Source organism: Cetorhinus maximus, chromosome 20 (genome assembly GCF_964194155.1).
Source record: "Cetorhinus maximus chromosome 20, sCetMax3.hap1.1, whole genome shotgun sequence".
Taxonomy (NCBI): domain Eukaryota; kingdom Metazoa; phylum Chordata; class Chondrichthyes; order Lamniformes; family Cetorhinidae; genus Cetorhinus; species Cetorhinus maximus.
Genome location: NC_135898.1, coordinates 21,516,826 through 21,534,335, shown reverse-complemented (window position 1 = coordinate 21,534,335; position 17,510 = coordinate 21,516,826). Strand labels below are relative to the sequence as shown.

The following is a 17,510-nucleotide window of genomic DNA, read 5'->3' as shown; positions in this document are numbered from 1 at the left end:
CCTGATTAAAGGTCCAGTATGCAATTTGTTGGTGTTTTGAAGGAGGAATGTTGGCCAGGCCATGGGAAACTAACTGAATAATGTCATGAATTTTCACATTGCAATGCCCCATCTAGTGCAACCTCATAGGAACTTTGCAAACCCTTACGCCCTGATTTAGCAAACACTTTTATGAACTTTGTAATATCTTCTGTTACAGCTGGACATTGGCTCTGTCTATGATCTTCCAGGTAAGTGATGTTACCGCCATTCCGTGCAATATAATATAATATATAACATAATATATATAATATATACAATAACACAATATAACATAATATATACTTTGTAGGCTGTCAGAGAGGGACTGACTCGGGGCTAATGGTTTAAATTATAAGGACAGGTTGCATTGACTAGGCTTGTATTTCCTTGAGTATAGAAGATATAAGGGTGATCAATTTGAGGAAAGGTTAGGCCTATTCTCATTGGAGTTTAGAAGAATGAGAGGTGATCTCACTGAAACATATAAGATTCTTCGGGGACTTAACAGGGTAGATGCTAAAAGGATGTTTCCCCTCATGGGGGAATCTAAAACTAGGGGCAGAGTTTCAAAATAAGAGATTTAAGACAGGAGGAATTTCTTCATTCTGGATTCTCTACCTCAGAGATTTGTGAAGGCTGGGTCATTGAACATATTCAAGACTGAGTTAGACAGATTTTTGATTTGCAAGGGAGTCACGGGACAGGCGGGAAAGTGCCCGCAATCAGATCAGCCATGATCTTATTGAATAGCGGAGCAGGCTGCAAGTTCTTATATTCTTATGTCGGTGTATAAGATGGTTAAGGGCATTAAGATGGAGAGAAACTATTTCCTGCGGTTGACAGAGTCCAGAACAAGGAGGCATGACCTTAAAGTAGGACCAGGCTGTTCAGGGGTGATGTCAGGAAGCACTTCCTCACACAAAGGGTAGTGGAAATCTGGAACTCGCTTCCAAAATTCTTTTAATCCTTTTAAGGTTGGTAGTCAATTGGAAATTTTAAAACTGAGAGAGCATTTGTTTTTAGGTAAGGGAATGTACCCAAGGTAGTTTAGATACAGATCTGAGGAGTTACTTGATAGAGGTCTTTAAGACTATAAAGGATTTGATAGGGTAGATGTAGCAAAGACGGCTGGGTGTAGGGGGGTGGGGGGGTGGTTGTGGGTGTGGGGGTTCCAAAAGTTAGGGACCATAAAAAATAAAATTGTCACCAATAAGGAATTCAGGTGAATCTTCTTAAACAAAAATTTCAATTTAAGATTATCAGTTGGGCTCACAATGTGGCTTACTTACACTTGTTAGAAGCTACACATATTCATATACAGGGACCTGTCTTTTGCAGACAAAAGGAACATGTCCAGGCATTGTACCTTTGTTTTTGAATTAGACAAAAGGAGGACAATAGTTCCCTGGTGCATTTGCCATGGCAACACCTCGACCAATCTGAGTCGATTTACCAACCAATCAACACCCTTTCCTTATGTAGTTTAAATTGTTGTTCCCTTTGAAATTTGACATTCTTGTGTCTGTCCCAGTCAGTGCAAGACGAAAAACTTGTACAGCATGTCTCTTTTCAATAATAAACAAAGATTTCTTAAAATGTGGAACTTGCTACACAAGGGAGTATTTGAGCGGAATAGCATAGATGCATTTCCAAGAAAGATAGATAAACCTGAGGGAGAAAGGGACAGAAGGATAGGCTAATTGGGGTTAATTGAAGTAGGTTGGGAGGAGGCTCGTGTGCTGTATAAGGGCTAGCATAGAGCACTTGGATTGAATGGCCTCATCCTTGTTCTGTGAATTCTATGTAACGCTATAACGGTGTTCTGTCACAGGTCACGCAGTGTTACGGAAATGGCTACTCCTGTATGAGCCAGATGATGTGCATGCATTGGCCAAAGGCTACCTGAAAGTCAGCATCATCGTCCTGGCAGCGGGTGACGAGGCACCGGTGAGCGCAACCAAATTTTTTTTCAGTCTATCTATGATTGGTTCCTTAAGAGTTGACTTGTGGGGGCTCAGATAAAGAATTTGCCTTAATATCCCTCCTTTACCCAATCTCCGCTCTTCCAAAGCACTTTACAGTCGATGAATGGCCTTTGAAGTGTTGCCGCCATTGTAATGTTGGAAGGGGTACAGTTGAGGCCCTTGTTTTAATGTCTATCTAATAAATGGCACTCCCAACACTGCTGCAGTCCCTCAGCACTGCACTGGAGTGTTAGCCTAGATTATGGGCTCTCGTGGGGTTTGAACCCATGATTTTCTGTCTCAGAGTTGAGAGTGCTACTTGCTGAACCATGGCTGTCAGCTTATGTCAGCCAGTGACATTTCAAGAGGTCATCCATAGGGGTAGGTGGATGCACTGCTCCCCTGACCCCAACCAGCATCATAAGGGCAACCTGAGCACGATTTACCTCACTGGACTCTCAGTGCCTCAACACAGTTGGGGATTGAATCTCTGCCTGCACCCCTTGACCATGTGGATTGAGGCCCAAGTGAAAAGCCACACAGCAATGCTTCCCTTTCCTATCCTTCCCCAGTTACCTCCCTCTCTCTCCATAGAGCATTAACTCCCATACTAGGGCACTGGACTGCTTACTAACTCCTCTCACCTTCCCTGTCTCCATTATCCATGATTGATGGGCTGTGTGACTGGGGAGAACACCGAGCTGGGTCCAACCCCCTGATCCTGCCCAATCGTCATCTTTTTTGTTCTTTATTCTTTCATGGGATGTGGGCATTGCTGGCAAGGCCAGCATTTGTTGCCCACCCCTAATTGCTCTTGAACTCTTGCTAGGCCATTTAAGAGTCAACTATATTACTGTGGGCCTGGAGTCACATGTAGTCCAGAGCAGGTATGGACAGCAGATTTCCTTCCCTAAAGGACATTAGTGAACCAGATGGGTTTTAACAACAATCGATGATAGTTGTCATGGTCACCATTACTGAGACTAGCTTTATATTCCAGATTTATTAACTGAATTTAAATTGCACCAGCTGCCGTGGTGGGATTTAAACCTGTGTCCCCAGAGCATTAGACTGGGCCTTTGGATTACCAGTCCAGTGACATTACCACTATGTCACTGTCTACCCAACTGGGCATTTCCAAAAGGCACCATTGCATGGTTGATTAACAATGGCAGCACTGGGTGATTAACCCTGTCCCAAGACTGGGTATGACACCAAACTGTAACACCCCACTTCGATCAGCAAGCTTAACTCAGACTAGGAGTGGAACTTGTGGCCTGTCCATTCTGTGAGATGCTGGGGTCAAGACTTCAACTTGTAAGCTGTCAGTTCAAAATGCTTGTTGTCAAATTGGTAGTTGCTTCACCAAATGGCAAGACATTTGAACACACTGATAACTCCCCATGCTCAGAGGCATCTGACCCTAGGAGAAGTTGGAGTTGTTGGGAAGGGTACAGGTTGTGGTGAGGCCGGTGACAATGGCTTCAGTCTTTCCAGTGATTTGCTGGAGGGAATTGTGGCATGTCCAGGATTGGCATCAGACAAGCAGTCCGACAGCACAGAGGCTGACGGAGGGGTCGTGAGAGGTGGAGTTGAGTGCCTGCGAGTGGCATCAAGGGCAGTGTGTAGATGAGGAAGAGGAAAGGGCCTCTGGAGATAACGGTGACAGGAGTGTAAGAAAAGCCTGTGCTGGAGATGTTCTGGCTGCCATCAGATAAGCAAGCATGGGCCAGTCCCACTAAGCTGCTCAGCAGAGCTGCAGTGTTGGAAGAGGATAGCGTAATCGACCATGTCAAAGGCTACAGAGAAGTCATGCAGGGTTAATGTACCATTGCCATGGACACTGTCATCTGTGGCTTCGGTGTGGAGCCTGACTGGAGAGTCCCGTACAAGAAGTTAGTTGCACGAACGATAACATTTGGGCAACAACAGATTCACAATTTGGAAGGGAATGAGAGGTTGGATGGAAGGTGGTAGTTGGCAAGAATAGGGTGGGCTTTTTGAGGAGGCTGTGGCGGTGATGACTTTGAAGGGGGAATGGGCGAGTTGCTGAGGAGAGAATGATTAGCGTGGAAGCCAGGAAGGGAAAATGGGCGGCCAAGCACTTTAGAGGTGGGAGGTTGGTCTCAAGGACAAGATGAGCTCAGAGTGAGAACATGGAGTAAGGCTGAAAGAAATGGGAGACACTTTGGGGAGATTTTTCAAGGGGTGCGTGTAGAAGGAGGTGAGTTTGGAAGGGGATAGGGAATGTGCGAGAGAACTGGAGTTGACCTAGTCACTGATTGATTGCCACTATGGGATTAGAGAGGCAACAGGAAGTGGTAAGATGAAGGGGGTGGCTGTAAATATGCATGAGCGATTACGAGGAGGGAGAAAAATGCTTTACTTTTCACTGCCAGACTTTTTTTTAAAAAAGGCGCGAATGTAATTTTTTTTTTTGTAATCGAAATCCCTTTGCTGCACCAGATAGACAAGAGAGGGACAAACGAAGAGGATGACGTTGAAAGTAACCTGTTGCAGCCAGCGGGCATTCTTTCCCGATGGGTCACCTTTGAGCTGAGGATCTACAGGGCAGAAGACATTTCACACAGTACGTCACAGAGACACGTTAACATGGTTGTTTTCCCATGAGTGCCAAGTTTGGAGAGCCTGGCTATACCCTGACAGAGTTGTGTCATTCTGCAGTACCTTCCACTGTCCCAACCATTGGCCTCCCCCTTCCATTCCCATTTTTAAAATTCTTTCAAGGGATGTGAGTGTCACTGGCAAGGCCAGCATTTGTTGCCCATCCCTAATTGGCCTTGGGAGCACATTGCTGTGGGCCTGGAGTCACATGTAGGCCAGACTGAATCAGGATGGCAAATTTCCTTCCTTACAGGGGCATTAGTGAACTAGGTGGGTTTTTACAACAATTGCTAATAGTTTCATGGTCCAGCTTTCAATTCCAGATTGTTTTTTTTTAATTAATTGAACTTTAGTTCCACTAGCTGCCATGATGGGGTGTGAACCAGTGCCCCCAGGGCATTAGCCTGGGCCTCTGGATTACTGGTCCAGTGGGACCAGTAATGTCTCGACCAATCAGAGTCAACGTGCCAACCAATGAACAGCCCTTTTCTCCTGTAATATAAATTGTTGTGATTGTTTGAAATTTGGCATTCTTGTGTTTGTCCTGATGAGTGCAAGACGGAAAGCTTAGGCAACATGTCTCTCTTTTCAGCAATATTCAAGTGTTTCATTTCTAGTGGGAATTGGTGCAGTGAGTGCCTCTCTCTTCATGCTGTATTCTGCCAGTTCCTTATATTGAGGGATTATGGTAGTGAGGGGGAAGGGTTGTCGTAGGTCAGAAAGCCATCAAAGTTGAAAAGGGAGGATAAATTGAGGATTAGTGACTGTGACCTCAGAAAATCCTGAAGATTAGAAAATGTAGGAAGACTGAAGGAAGGTTAGCATTGTGTATTTTATATCTTAGATTTGCCTCAGAGCAAAGCAGAGATTATACTAGTTCCTAAGTGTGCAGGAACTTAATCTACAGAGTTTTATATAAGGCTGAAAATGTCTACACCACACTTCGGCTCTGAGCTTCTTCGAACTTTTGTGGTGTCTGTTTACTTTGCTCTGAGTCAACACCTAGGCTTAACCAATCGAGCACAGTGAGCATAGATCAGTTACCAGACTCATAATCAAACACAGAACTTAGATTCCTGGAAAAGAGAAGGATAGATCCCGACTGCCCCTCTCATTCCCATGTTGCCGGTGTCTCCCATTTTTTTTTACGCTGAACGCCGTGTTAGAAATGAAAATGGTGCGCAATATGAAGCATGATGTAAACTTGCTATCAAATGTTTTGCACCATCGCATGCAGTCACGATCTACCCCTGAACCCCTTAAACTCTTGAACTCAGTGAGGACGTCAGAGGAGGGAGTATGGACTGGACAGGGAAACTTGGAAGGTAGGGAGAAACAAAGAGAAGTAAATTCTGAAGAGCACAGACGGTATAGAGTATCATCAACAAAACTGGGAGGGAGAGAGGGAGAGAGATGAGGGCGGAAATACTTGTCAGCTGAAACATTCACTCTATTCCTATCTTCTTAGTTGCCAAAGGGTTTGTTTCGAACTTGAAGCACATGTTTGGAGTGGATTCTGATAAACAGGATGGCATCGACTCGTTTCTTGAAGTCAGCTTTGCTGGTAATAAGGTGAGTAGCAGATAGTCCTTTCTCACTGGGTCGCCCAATGCAGTGGCTTGGTATGGTCTGTACCTTGAGTTTCAGGGACCAAAATACACTGGAGTTTGATCCCCCTCTCCCGTCCCCTGCAGTCCATGAAGGTCTCTGGTTGGTGGTGAGGGGTGTGCCCCAGCGCAGGGGTAGGTAAGAGAGAGTGCCCCAGGATGGAGTGAGGGGGGAAACAGTCAGTGGAGTTTCCATTATTCAGTCTTGAGATGTGGGCGTTGCTGGCACAGCTAACATTAATTGCCTATCCATAGTTATCCTTGAGAAGGTGGTGATGAGCTGCCTGTGTCAGCCGTGGCTCAGTGGGTAGCACTGTCCCCTCTGCGTCAGAAGGTTTTGGGTTCAAGTCCCATTCCAGGATGTGAGCACAAAATCCTAGGCTGTCATTCCAGGGCAGTACTGAGGGAGTGCTGCACTGTTGAAAGTGCTGCCTTTCAGTTGAGACATAAACTAAAGGCCCCATCTGCCTGCTCGGATGGATATAAAAAATCCCATGTCACTATTTTAAAGAAGAGCCAGGGAGTTAGTTCTCTCTGGTATCCTGGACAATATCTATATCCCTCAATCAGTATCACAAAAAACAGATGATCTGATCAATATTGTTGGTGGGAGCTTGCACTTCAACAGCAATTCATTGGCTGTAACATACTTTGAGATGTCTAATGGTCACAAAAGACATTCTATGAATGCAAGCCTTTCCTCCTTCTTGAACTGCTGCAGTCCACATGCTGTAGGTACACCCACAGTGCTGTTAGAGAGTGAGTTCCAGGATTTTGACCCAGCGACAGTGAAGGAACCGAGATATATTTCCAAATAAGGCTGGTGCGTGACATTGGAGGGAGCCTGTTGGGATGGTGTTCCCATGCGCCTACTGGTCCTTCTAGGTAGTAGAAGTCATGGGTTTGGGAAGTGCTGGCTTGTTGCCGCTGAAGTGGAAACTCATTGTGTGATCCCTTTTGGGCACATTGAGGACCTGTCTCCCAGTTAGAGTAGATATCACTGTCACAGTGAAGCTCAGCGTAAGCTTGAGGGACAGCATCTCTGCTTTCGATTAGGCACACCACAGCCTTCTGGACTCAACATTGAGTTCAACATCTTCCAACCATAAACTCTGTCCTTTTCTTTGCTTGTTTTGGTTTTACTCTTTTTTTCCCCTTTTGTTCAGCAGCACACATGCTCTCTGCACTTCTTTTGTTTCTTTTGCTGCCTCACCCCCATCCCCTTTGGCCCCTGAAGACTAATTCTCCCGTCAGTCAGTCCCTCCTGTTTTCCACCCTATCACAGACCTTCCTTTTGTTCTTGTCCCACCCACCCCTTGCTCAAAACCCTATCACATCTCTGACTTTTCCCCATTCCTGCTGAAAGGCTATCGATCTGAAACGTGAACTCTGTTTCTCTCTCCACAGATGCTGCGTGAGCTGCTGAGTATTTCCAGCATTTTCTGTTTTTATTTTCCATATTACCAAGACCTGGGTTTCACGCTCACTGCACCGAACTGTGGGAATTGCACCATAGATGCCAGAGCCTGGTTCATTTTTTTTTCACCTGTGACAGTCTCCCAAAAGTTGGGGGTTAAATAGGATTTGACAGGGGGAAAAAAAACAAGTGTAAGGTGGGAATTTAACACTCTGTCCTTCTTGCAGATAGCAACGAAAGTAATAGAAAACCACATAAATCCTGAATGGAACCAAGTGATTTACCTGCAGAGCAGGGTAAGTTTCACACGATCCTGAACTAAGAATCACAGGTCAAAGGGGCCAAGGGTTGTATCAATGGAGGGGTGACTGAACAAAACAACAGTGATACTTAAGCCAGGGAGTTCTTATTGTATGAAAGGGTTACCTCACTGGTTGTGATATGCCCCTGTGCATGGTTTAAAATAAATGAGTTTGAAATCTTCTGCAAATAGTGGCAAGGAGAATGTCAGATGGTACCAGGACTATAAGGGTTAAATTACAAGGATAAGCTGCATAAACTAGTCCTGAGGATTAAAGGGATGATCTAATCGAGGTTTTTTTTTAACCCTTTCGTGGGATGTAGACATCTCTGGTGAGGCCAACACTTGTTGCCCATTCCTAATTGCCCCTTTAACTGCTCGGCAATTTCAGAGGGCAGTTAAGAGTCAACCACATTGCAGTGGATCTGGAGTCACATGTAGGCCAGACCGGGTAAGGATGGCAGATTTCCCTTCCCTAAAGAGCATTAATGAAACAGATGGGTATATACAATAATCGATTTTAGTCATGGTCACAATGACTGAGACTAGCTTTCAATTGCAGATTTATTCATTAAATATAAATTCCCCCAGCTGCCATGATGGGATTTGAAGCTGTGTCTCCAGAGCATTAGCCTGGGGCCCTGGATTACTAGTCCAGGGACATCACCACTATGCCACCATCTCCCCTTAAAGATGATTAAAGGAATGTGATGATCGGGAGAAATGATTCCTGATTCTAATGCCAAGGGGCTGCAGTGAGAAATCAGGTTGGTGTGTTCAGCGTTGAGATAGTACCGAAGAGCTTCGATCAGCGTTTCCAGAATGGATCAATTGGTGGCGGTGATGGCTTGCAAAGAGAGGTGAATGATCTTGGACTTCCCATAAAGAAAATGTTGCAGCAGATGGTATGCACGGGGTTAGCGAGCAGCCTTGGAAAATTGCAGGAAACGAGATATTGGCAGGCCATTGACCAAATTATCTTTTGCGTTTACTTTCTCCGCAGTTTCCGTCCTTGTGCGAGAGTATTCGCTTCACTGTGCGCGAACGGTAGGTGGAGATTGCTTTGGTTCATCCACCCTGGTGGGGCAGGTGTTACCCTGACTGCTGCCAGGTTCCTGTCACATTAGAGACTGCTCTGCTTAGCTCATGCTGCCGTTTCTACCTCCCCTGCAACGTGTTGCCTCAGCTAAGTTCGCTGTGACTCCTAAATGCCCTTGACTCCTCTCATTCTACCTCCCATTGTCTTGTGCTCATTTCTCCCTCTGTTTGCCGCTATCTCCCACTTTCTCACTGCCATTCTCTTTATTTTCCAGCGCACGGAATGTAGGCACGGTGTCTTCACGCCTCTCGTCGAGGGAGGTTTGCTCTTTACCAGTAACTTTCAGGAGATTTCTGTTTCAGTTTTCTCCCAACTTTTACAAAGTTGCTAGTTCTCGCTGGCTTATAGTTTCACAGCAGCTTGGAGGGGGTGGGGGGTTTATTCAGGTGGTTGGTGTCATTGGGCAGTGACCGGGAACCATAGCCTTGACCAACTTTCAACCCTGGGCACCCCTTTGTAAAGAAAGTAAGAAAGAACTTGCTTTTCTGTAGCACCTTTCAGGACCTCAGCACAGCCCCAAAGTGCTGTACAGGCAATGAAGTACTTTTTTGAAGTGTGGTCAATGTTGCAATGTAGGAAGCTCAGCAGCCAATTTGCACACAGCAAGCTCCCGCAAACAACAATGTAGTAAATCACCAGATCATCAGTTTGTGATTTTAGTTGAAGGAAGAATATTGGCCAGGATACCAGGGATAACTCCCCCTCTCTTCGTCAAATTGAGCTCCAGGAGCTTTTACATCCACCTGGGAAGGCAAACGGAGCCTTGGCTTAATGTCTCATTCTGAAGGCTGGGAGTGTTGGCCTCGGTTTTTGTGCTCAAATCGATGGAGAGGGGCTTGAACCCACAGCTTCCTGACTTAGAGACCTGAGTGCTACCCACTGATTGACAACTTCATCCCCCATTGCATAGTGCATTTAGGCACTGGGCCGAAAACAATTTTTAAATGCCATACAGGTTGCAGTCATTCTCCGAGTTGGCCTTGGCAACCATGGCCACGCTGCTCACGACCTCCCTTTGGCCTCTCCAGCTACCATGGCGCAAACTCAGAAAATTGGCAGATAATGAAAACTCCGCTCAAAGATTCCATTAAAGCTGGGGCAGTCAAAGTGTTGTGGGACAGGTCAGAGAGGTCCTCCTGTTTTATAGTGCTCAGTACATTAGTTCAGAAGAACTGCCTGCAAGTCATTAAGGTCTTAAATGGTTCATATTTTCAGGAAGAGCGCGATCAAAAGTAATCCTTTAGGAACGACGTACCTGAACATCTCAAAAATCTCATCCACAGGGTCAGAAGGTAAGGGATATTGGTCTCCATATTCAAGAGGAGGCCAAACAACTCCTTGAGAATGCTCTACCTTTCAATTTAATCATGGCTGATATGCAGCTCAGCTCCTGTTTTTGCATGTGAAAGCTTGAATTGACTCCCAGCATCCACAGTCTTTATTTTACTCACTAATCCTTTGTAACCCTGCTCAAAGTCAGTCCATAAGGACTGGAACATTACACAAAGGTAAGAAAGGCTTTCATTTCTATAGTGCTTTTCACAACCTTAGGATGTCCCAAAGCACTTTACAGCCAATGCACTACTTCCTGAAGAGCAATCACTGTAGTAGGAAACAGGGCAGCCAACTTGCGCACAGCAAGCTCCCACAGCAGGGAGATGAATGGCCAACTTGACTACATTTGGCATTAGTTAGGGGTGAATATTGGCCAGGACACTGGGAGAATTCCCCAGAGCTTCTGTTGGGATCTTTTGTGTCCACCTGAGAGAGCAGATGGGGTCTCAGTTTAATCCGAAAGACACCACCTCTGACAGTGCAGTACTGGACTGTGAATGCCCACCTAGATTTTTGCACTCAAGTCTCTAGAGTAGGATTCGAACCCACGGCCCATTGACTGAGATTAGATCCATAACTACCTAACATAATCACGATCCCTAACTGCCCACATCTATGGTCTTTCTCAGCTGGGTTCAGGATCTCTCTTCTGATGAGTGACACTGGGAGCTTTTCTGCTGATCCTTTGTATATGACTTTGGACAGTATTAAGATATTAAAATTGAAGAATCGTGCATCTGTCCTTTGTTACCTTATGGATATTTTCATACTTTTTGAAACATCTGATGACAAATCCGTCTTCCAAAAAGGCTGATGTAGTCACGGATGCCTCCTTCTGTGGAACATATTCGCTAATTAAAGTACATGGTGGAATAACTTTTAATGAGGTTTATTGTCTAAACTGTCACAGCTTTAATGTCAGTCTTAATACAATAGTTCAGTGGTCACTGCATCTAACTTGCCTTTTACTTCCTCACTATACATAAGAACATAAGGAATAGGAGCAGGAGTAGGCCATTCAGCCCATTGAGCCTGCTCTGCCAGTTAATAAGATCATGGCTGATCTGATGTGGCCTTTACTCTACTTTCCTTCTGCTCCCCCCCAACCCCCCCACACCCCAGACTTCCTTGTCAATCAAAAATCTGCCTAACTCAGCCTTGAATACATTCAAAGTTCCAGCCTCCACTGCTTGCTGGGGAAGAGAATTCCAACACTAATGTCCCTCTGAGAGAAAAAATGTCTCCCCCTCTCCATCTTAAATGGGAGACCCCTTATTTTGAAACAGTGCCCCCTAGCTCTAGATTCCCCCACGAGGGGAAACATCCTCTCAGCATCTACCCTTTCAAGCTCCCTCAGAATCTTATATGTTTCAATAATATCACCTCTCATTCTTCTAAACCCCAATGAGTACAGACCCAACCTGCTCAACCTTTCCTCATAAAACAAACCCCTCATTCCAGGAATCAGCCGAATGAATCTTCTCTGAACTGTCTCCAATGCCAGTATGTCTCTCCTTAAGCAAGGAGACCAAAACTGTACACAGGTAAAAGTTGTGATTACTACATTACAAAGAGAAATGAATAGCAGTATAACATTCACAGACTTCAGGACAGATTAATGAACACTTACGTAGAATTTACAGCGTAGAAACAGTTCACTCAGCCCTCCTGGTCTATGCCAGTGTTAAATCTCTGTCCTCTCATCGAACTGCATCAACATGTCCTATTTCTTTCTCCCTCATGTACTTGTCGAACTTTCCTATTGATGCTATTCACAATGTGTTAGTAGATTCCGCATTCCAACCACGTTCTGGGCACAGAAGTTTCTCCTGAGTTCCCGTATTGGATTTATTAGTGAGAATTGTGTGTTAATGACCCTTACCCCCCCGGTTCAGATTGTACCTGCTCACACTTTATACCAGACCTCCTGCCTGCATCTCACATGTCTGTCGGTTAGTTGGTAATTTTGCACATTGTTTTCTAACCAAACAGATGATGAAATACCCGGCTTCCTGCCAACGTTTGGACCGTGCTTTTTAAACCTCTACGGGAGCCCCCGGGAAGGCTTGGACGGCATCGATAAACATGATGAGCTCAACCTCGGAAAGGTGACTGACTTCATTTCCTTACTGACCAACATTGAGCAAGGTTTCACGGTCCATTGTGTAGGCAACTTTAAAAAGAGAAAAGGCAAATGAAATTGAGAGGTGGTGAGGGGAACTCGAGTAGGATTACAGCACAGAAGGTGTCTGTATGGCTTATTGTGCCTGTGCTGGCTCGTTCAAAGAGCCATCAAATTAATCCCACCTCCCCCGACTCTTTCCCCATAGTCCTGCAGATGATTTTTTTTTAAGCATTTATCCAATTCTGAATTTGCTTCCACCTCCTCATCGGGTAGTGAATTCCAGTTCATAACTTGCTGTTTAAACATAAACCCCTCATCTTTATCTCCCCTGGCTTTTTTGATAGTTCTCTGTCACCTCTAGTCACTGACCATACCCACCAACCACTCCCCCCACCACACACCCCCACCCTCCTCCGCACCATTGTTTGGAATGGTTTTTCCCTATCTACTCTGAACCCTTCATATGATCATTTCTCAGTCTCCTTTGTCTGAAGGGGAAAATTTCATTGTGGGTGCCAACTGCATGTAGCAAGTCCTGGGCAATGTTCAGTCTTCGACTGATATGTGGCAAGTAGCATTTGTGCCACACAAGTGCCAGGCAATAACCAGCACCAAGAAGGGAGGGTCTAACCACCACCTAATATTCAAAAGCATTGCCGTCACAGAATCCCCCACCATCAACATCCTGAGGGTTAACTTTGACCAGAAACTTTGGTGGTACAGGACTTGAGTATTGATTGAAAAAAAAGACATATCTAAGCTTTTCGTCTTGCACTCATCAGGACACTCACAAGAATACCAACATAAGGGGGAAAACCACCAATTTATACTGTATGAAGAGAGTGCTGATTGGTTGGAAAGGGCATTGCCAAGGAGAATGCACCACTGATGGTGACTGACAGTTAACTGCCAAGCATTGTTTGAAATTTAAACCAGGCAGCTAGGCCCTGATTGGTCAAGGCATTGCCCTGAGGAATGAGTCAGCGAATGGCTGTCACTCATTTTGTATAGCTGAAACAGGTGCAGTATATGTACATGTTCTTTCTGTCTGCAAAGAACAGGGCCCTGTGTATTAATATATGTAGCTCCCAGTACACACACACACACGCGCCACATTGTGAGCCTGACTTTTAACTGGTTGTCAGTGTAATTCTTAACACACTGAGGATTATTTAGCAAATGCTAAATATTTTGCAATTTATTTTTTTAAGCATTTATCCAATGTGCTAAGAATTACGCTGACAACCAATTTAAGATCATCAGTCGGGCTCACAATGTGGCGCGTGTGTGTGTACTGGAAGCTACATATATTAATACACAGGGCCCTGGTCCTTGCAGACAGAAAGAACATGTACATATACTGCGCCTGTTTCAGCTAAACAAAATAAGTGACAGCTATTCACTGACTCATTCCTCAGGGCAATGCCTTGATCAATCAGGGTCAAGCTGCCTGGTTTAAATTTCAAACAATGCTTGGCAGTTAACTGTCAGCCACGATCAATGGTGCATTCTCCATGACAATGCCACTTGCCAACCAATCAGCACTCTCTTCACACACAATATAAGTTGTTGGTTTTCCCCCTTATATTGGCATTCTTGTGAATGTCCTGATGAGTGCAAGATGAAAAGATTAGACATATCTCTTTCTTCCAGCAAAGTCCCATAAATACTATGCCTACAACAACAACAATAGGCTGGCAATTCTGCAGTGAGTAACTCGTCTTTAAACTCCCCAGAGGCTATCCACCATCTACAAGGTATAAGTCAGGAGTGTGATGGAATGCGCTCCATTTGCCTGGATGAGTGCGGCTCCAACAGCACTCAAGAAGCTTGACACCATCTAGGACAAAGCAGCCCGCTTGATTGACACCACATCCACCACCTTCCCCATTCCCTTCACCACCAACACACAGTAGCAGCAGTGTGTACTATCTACAAGATGCATTGCAGCAACTCACCAAGGCTCCTTCGACAGCACCTTCCAAACCCACAACCACTACCATCTAGAAAGACAAGAGCATCAGATGCATGGGAACACCACCGCCTTTAAGTTCTCATCTTAAGTTCTCACCACCCTCACTTGGAACCTTATCATCGTTCCTTCACTGCCGCTGGGTCAAAATCGTGGAACTCCCTTCCAAACAACACTGAGGGGATATCGACACCACATGGACTGCAGCAGTTGAGAAAACAGCTCACCACCACCTTCTCAAAGGCAATTAGGGATGGGCAGCAAATGTTGGCCTTGCCAGCAATGTCCAAATCCCAAGTATGAATGGATAAAAAAAATCAGGATTGTGTTTTAAAAATCTGTTGGCTTGTGGGAGTTGGTGGAGACTGAGGAAAGTGAGGATAGACACAAGTGTAGGAGATGAGCCTTCACCTCAACATGGTGAGGGTGGAGAGAAGAGGCAGAGTGGAGGAAGTTTCTGTATTAGGAGGTTTGAGAGAATACAACAGCATAAAGTATGAACTTAATTGAGAGAGGCTGGGGGTTAAGTAGGGAAAGAGGGATTGCCATGACAGAAGTGTTCGCTTGATCTTGTTCAGTGTAAGGAGAAGCAAGTGAGTATTCGGATATGGTAAAAGCTATTAAAGGAGACAAGAGATGCAGTGGTTTCAGAGGAGCAGATGTGGAAAGAGATCAGTTTGAGGACAGAGGGGAGTGAGTCCAGCAATGGCAAGGGACATGCAGAATGGGAAGTGGTTCAATGGTAGTTGGGTTATCCTGCTTGTGTGTTCCCCTGTTGTATTTTTAACAAAATCAGAACAGTGTACCCTGGTTGAATAAACCTCCCTGCAGTTTATTTTTCCAATTTTCTCCCTTCCTTATTCCAAGGTGTTAATTCTTCTTGAGATAGAGTTCCATTGGCACTAACTACCATCCAGTACCTAGTGCAATTAGTGATACTTACAGCTATGAGTTAAGCATAGAAGGATCCAGGAATGTTAAGCACGCCCAACTCTCCAACTTAACAAGCTATCTTGTTCTTCCAAGTTGCGCAGAATGAAGTATTGAAATGGGAAAGACTGAAATCTGCCACATTATCTTGGTAGAGCATTTTGATTTTTCTCCTTGCTCTTTCCCTCAGAGTGAAGGAGTCTCTTATCGAGGACGGATTTTGATAGAGTTGATCACAAGGATGGACGAAAATTTGGGGAAAAGCATTGACAGCTTGTCTAGTGAAGATTATTTAATTGTACAGGTATTTATGCAATAAATTTGCACTGTTCCACACACGCCAAAATGGCCCGTGGTTTGATTCCTGGTATCAGGAATTGTGGATTGCTTGTGTAGAAGAGCAAGTGTTTGTCTGAGTGTTCTCATTTCTGTGTTTGAAATGCCTGGTATAAATTAGACCACTCTCAAATTGCTAATGGCAGCATATGATGTAGACAGGATTAAATTCCCACGTTCTACAGGAGGACCCTTCAAATCTCATTTTCTTCAGTCTCGAAGAGTTCTTTATCTGTACTTGGCTGAACTGTGTGCATACATAGGAGCTTAATCATATGAAGCCCACTCACTGGCCCTGCCTCTTATAACTGGTGTTGTACCTTCCCATTCACCCATCATCCCTATGTTTGTTGACCTACATTGGATCAATTTTAAAGTTCTCATTCTTGGTTTCAAATCCTTCTGTGACCTCGCACCCTCCCTATCTCTGTAACCCCCTTCACCATTAATGGTAGCAGAGTGGTTATGTTACTGGACAAGAGGCCTGGAGCAATACTCCGGAGACATGAGTTCAAATCCCACCATGGCAGCTGGGGGAATTTAAATTCAATTAATTAATAAACCTGGAATATAAATGAGCCTCATTAATAACGATCATTAAACCACCAGATTGGTTGCAAAAACCCATCTGGTTCACTAATTCCTTCAGGGAAGGAAATCTGCCGTTCCTACCCGTTCTGGCCTACACGTGACTCCAGACCCACAGCAATGTGGTTGATTCTTAACTGCCCCCTAAAATGGCCCCAGCAAGCCACTCAGTTGAGTCAAACCGCTACAGAAAAAGCACTCTGAGTGTACCTACACCACCTGGATTGCAGTGGTCAAGAAGACAGCTCACAGCCCACCTTCTCAAGGGCAATTAGGGATGGGCAACATGCTGACCCTGTCAGCGACTCCACAAGCCGAGAATGAATTTAAAAAAAACATTGTGCCTTCATCTGCCTGAGCCCCTAGCTCTGAAGTTCCCTCCCTAAACCTCCCCTCTCTCTTTCCTCCTTTAAGATGCCCCTTAAACGTAGCTTTTCTACTGACTTTTTCAGTCCATTGTCCTAATATGTCTATAGGTGGCTCGGTGCCAGATGTTGTCTGATTAGGCCTTTGTGACGTTAAAGGTACTATAGAAATGAAAGCTATTGTTAGTGTAAGAAGACATGACAACGTCTCTTTGATTGCATGGTTTCAGAAATACTTGCAGAGGCGGAGGTACAGCCTCTGCGTGGTGTTCTATTCGGCTACGCAAATGCAGGACGTCAAGGAGCCGATCCAGTTCGAGGTCAGCGTGGGGAATTATGGCAACAAGTTTGACAAGTCATGTAAACTTCATGCGTCCACCACGCAGTACAGCCAAGCCATGTTTGATGGTAAGAGGCTGCATCAGGTGGTATGAAAGCAGATTACACACCTGCTGAACAAGAAGGGTTAAAATAGGCTGGCGGTGAATTCTTTTCAAATTCCCTTCTTCCGGTAGGCAATTCTTGTGAGCCAAGCCTACAAAATGCTTGCAGTGAAATTAGTGTCTTTATAGCAAAGTACTTCTTCAAATCCCCCCCTTCCATCCTACCCATGCCATCCCCACCCCCAAAACTAAGGGTCATATGGTGGTGGTCTGTTACAGGTCACTCAGAGTTGTTGTGGCAACAGGTACTCTTACGTGCATGTTGTAGACTGGAGCTATGGATAGTGATGGTAGAGACCCCAACATTCTTTCCATCACATGGTTGACAAGGAATCTCTTCCACTCTTACCACCTGCCGTTGGCGTGTGTTGGAAGGATTTTC

The 17,510-nt window shown here is 45.0% G+C and overlaps 1 protein-coding gene across 1 annotated transcript in view; it reads left to right on the top strand.

Annotated features, from left to right (window-relative positions):
- Positions 1-17,510, top strand: part of LOC144694755 (myoferlin-like) — a 143,929-nt gene that overhangs the window by 49,214 nt on the left and 77,205 nt on the right. The window contains exons 8-14 of the mRNA XM_078565328.1: positions 200-230; positions 1,853-1,968; positions 4,452-4,575; positions 6,079-6,182; positions 7,862-7,930; positions 15,587-15,700; positions 16,916-17,093. Coding sequence (XP_078421454.1) covers positions 200-230; positions 1,853-1,968; positions 4,452-4,575; positions 6,079-6,182; positions 7,862-7,930; positions 15,587-15,700; positions 16,916-17,093 — 736 coding nt within the window. The remainder of the gene's footprint in view (positions 1-199; positions 231-1,852; positions 1,969-4,451; positions 4,576-6,078; positions 6,183-7,861; positions 7,931-15,586; positions 15,701-16,915; positions 17,094-17,510) is intronic.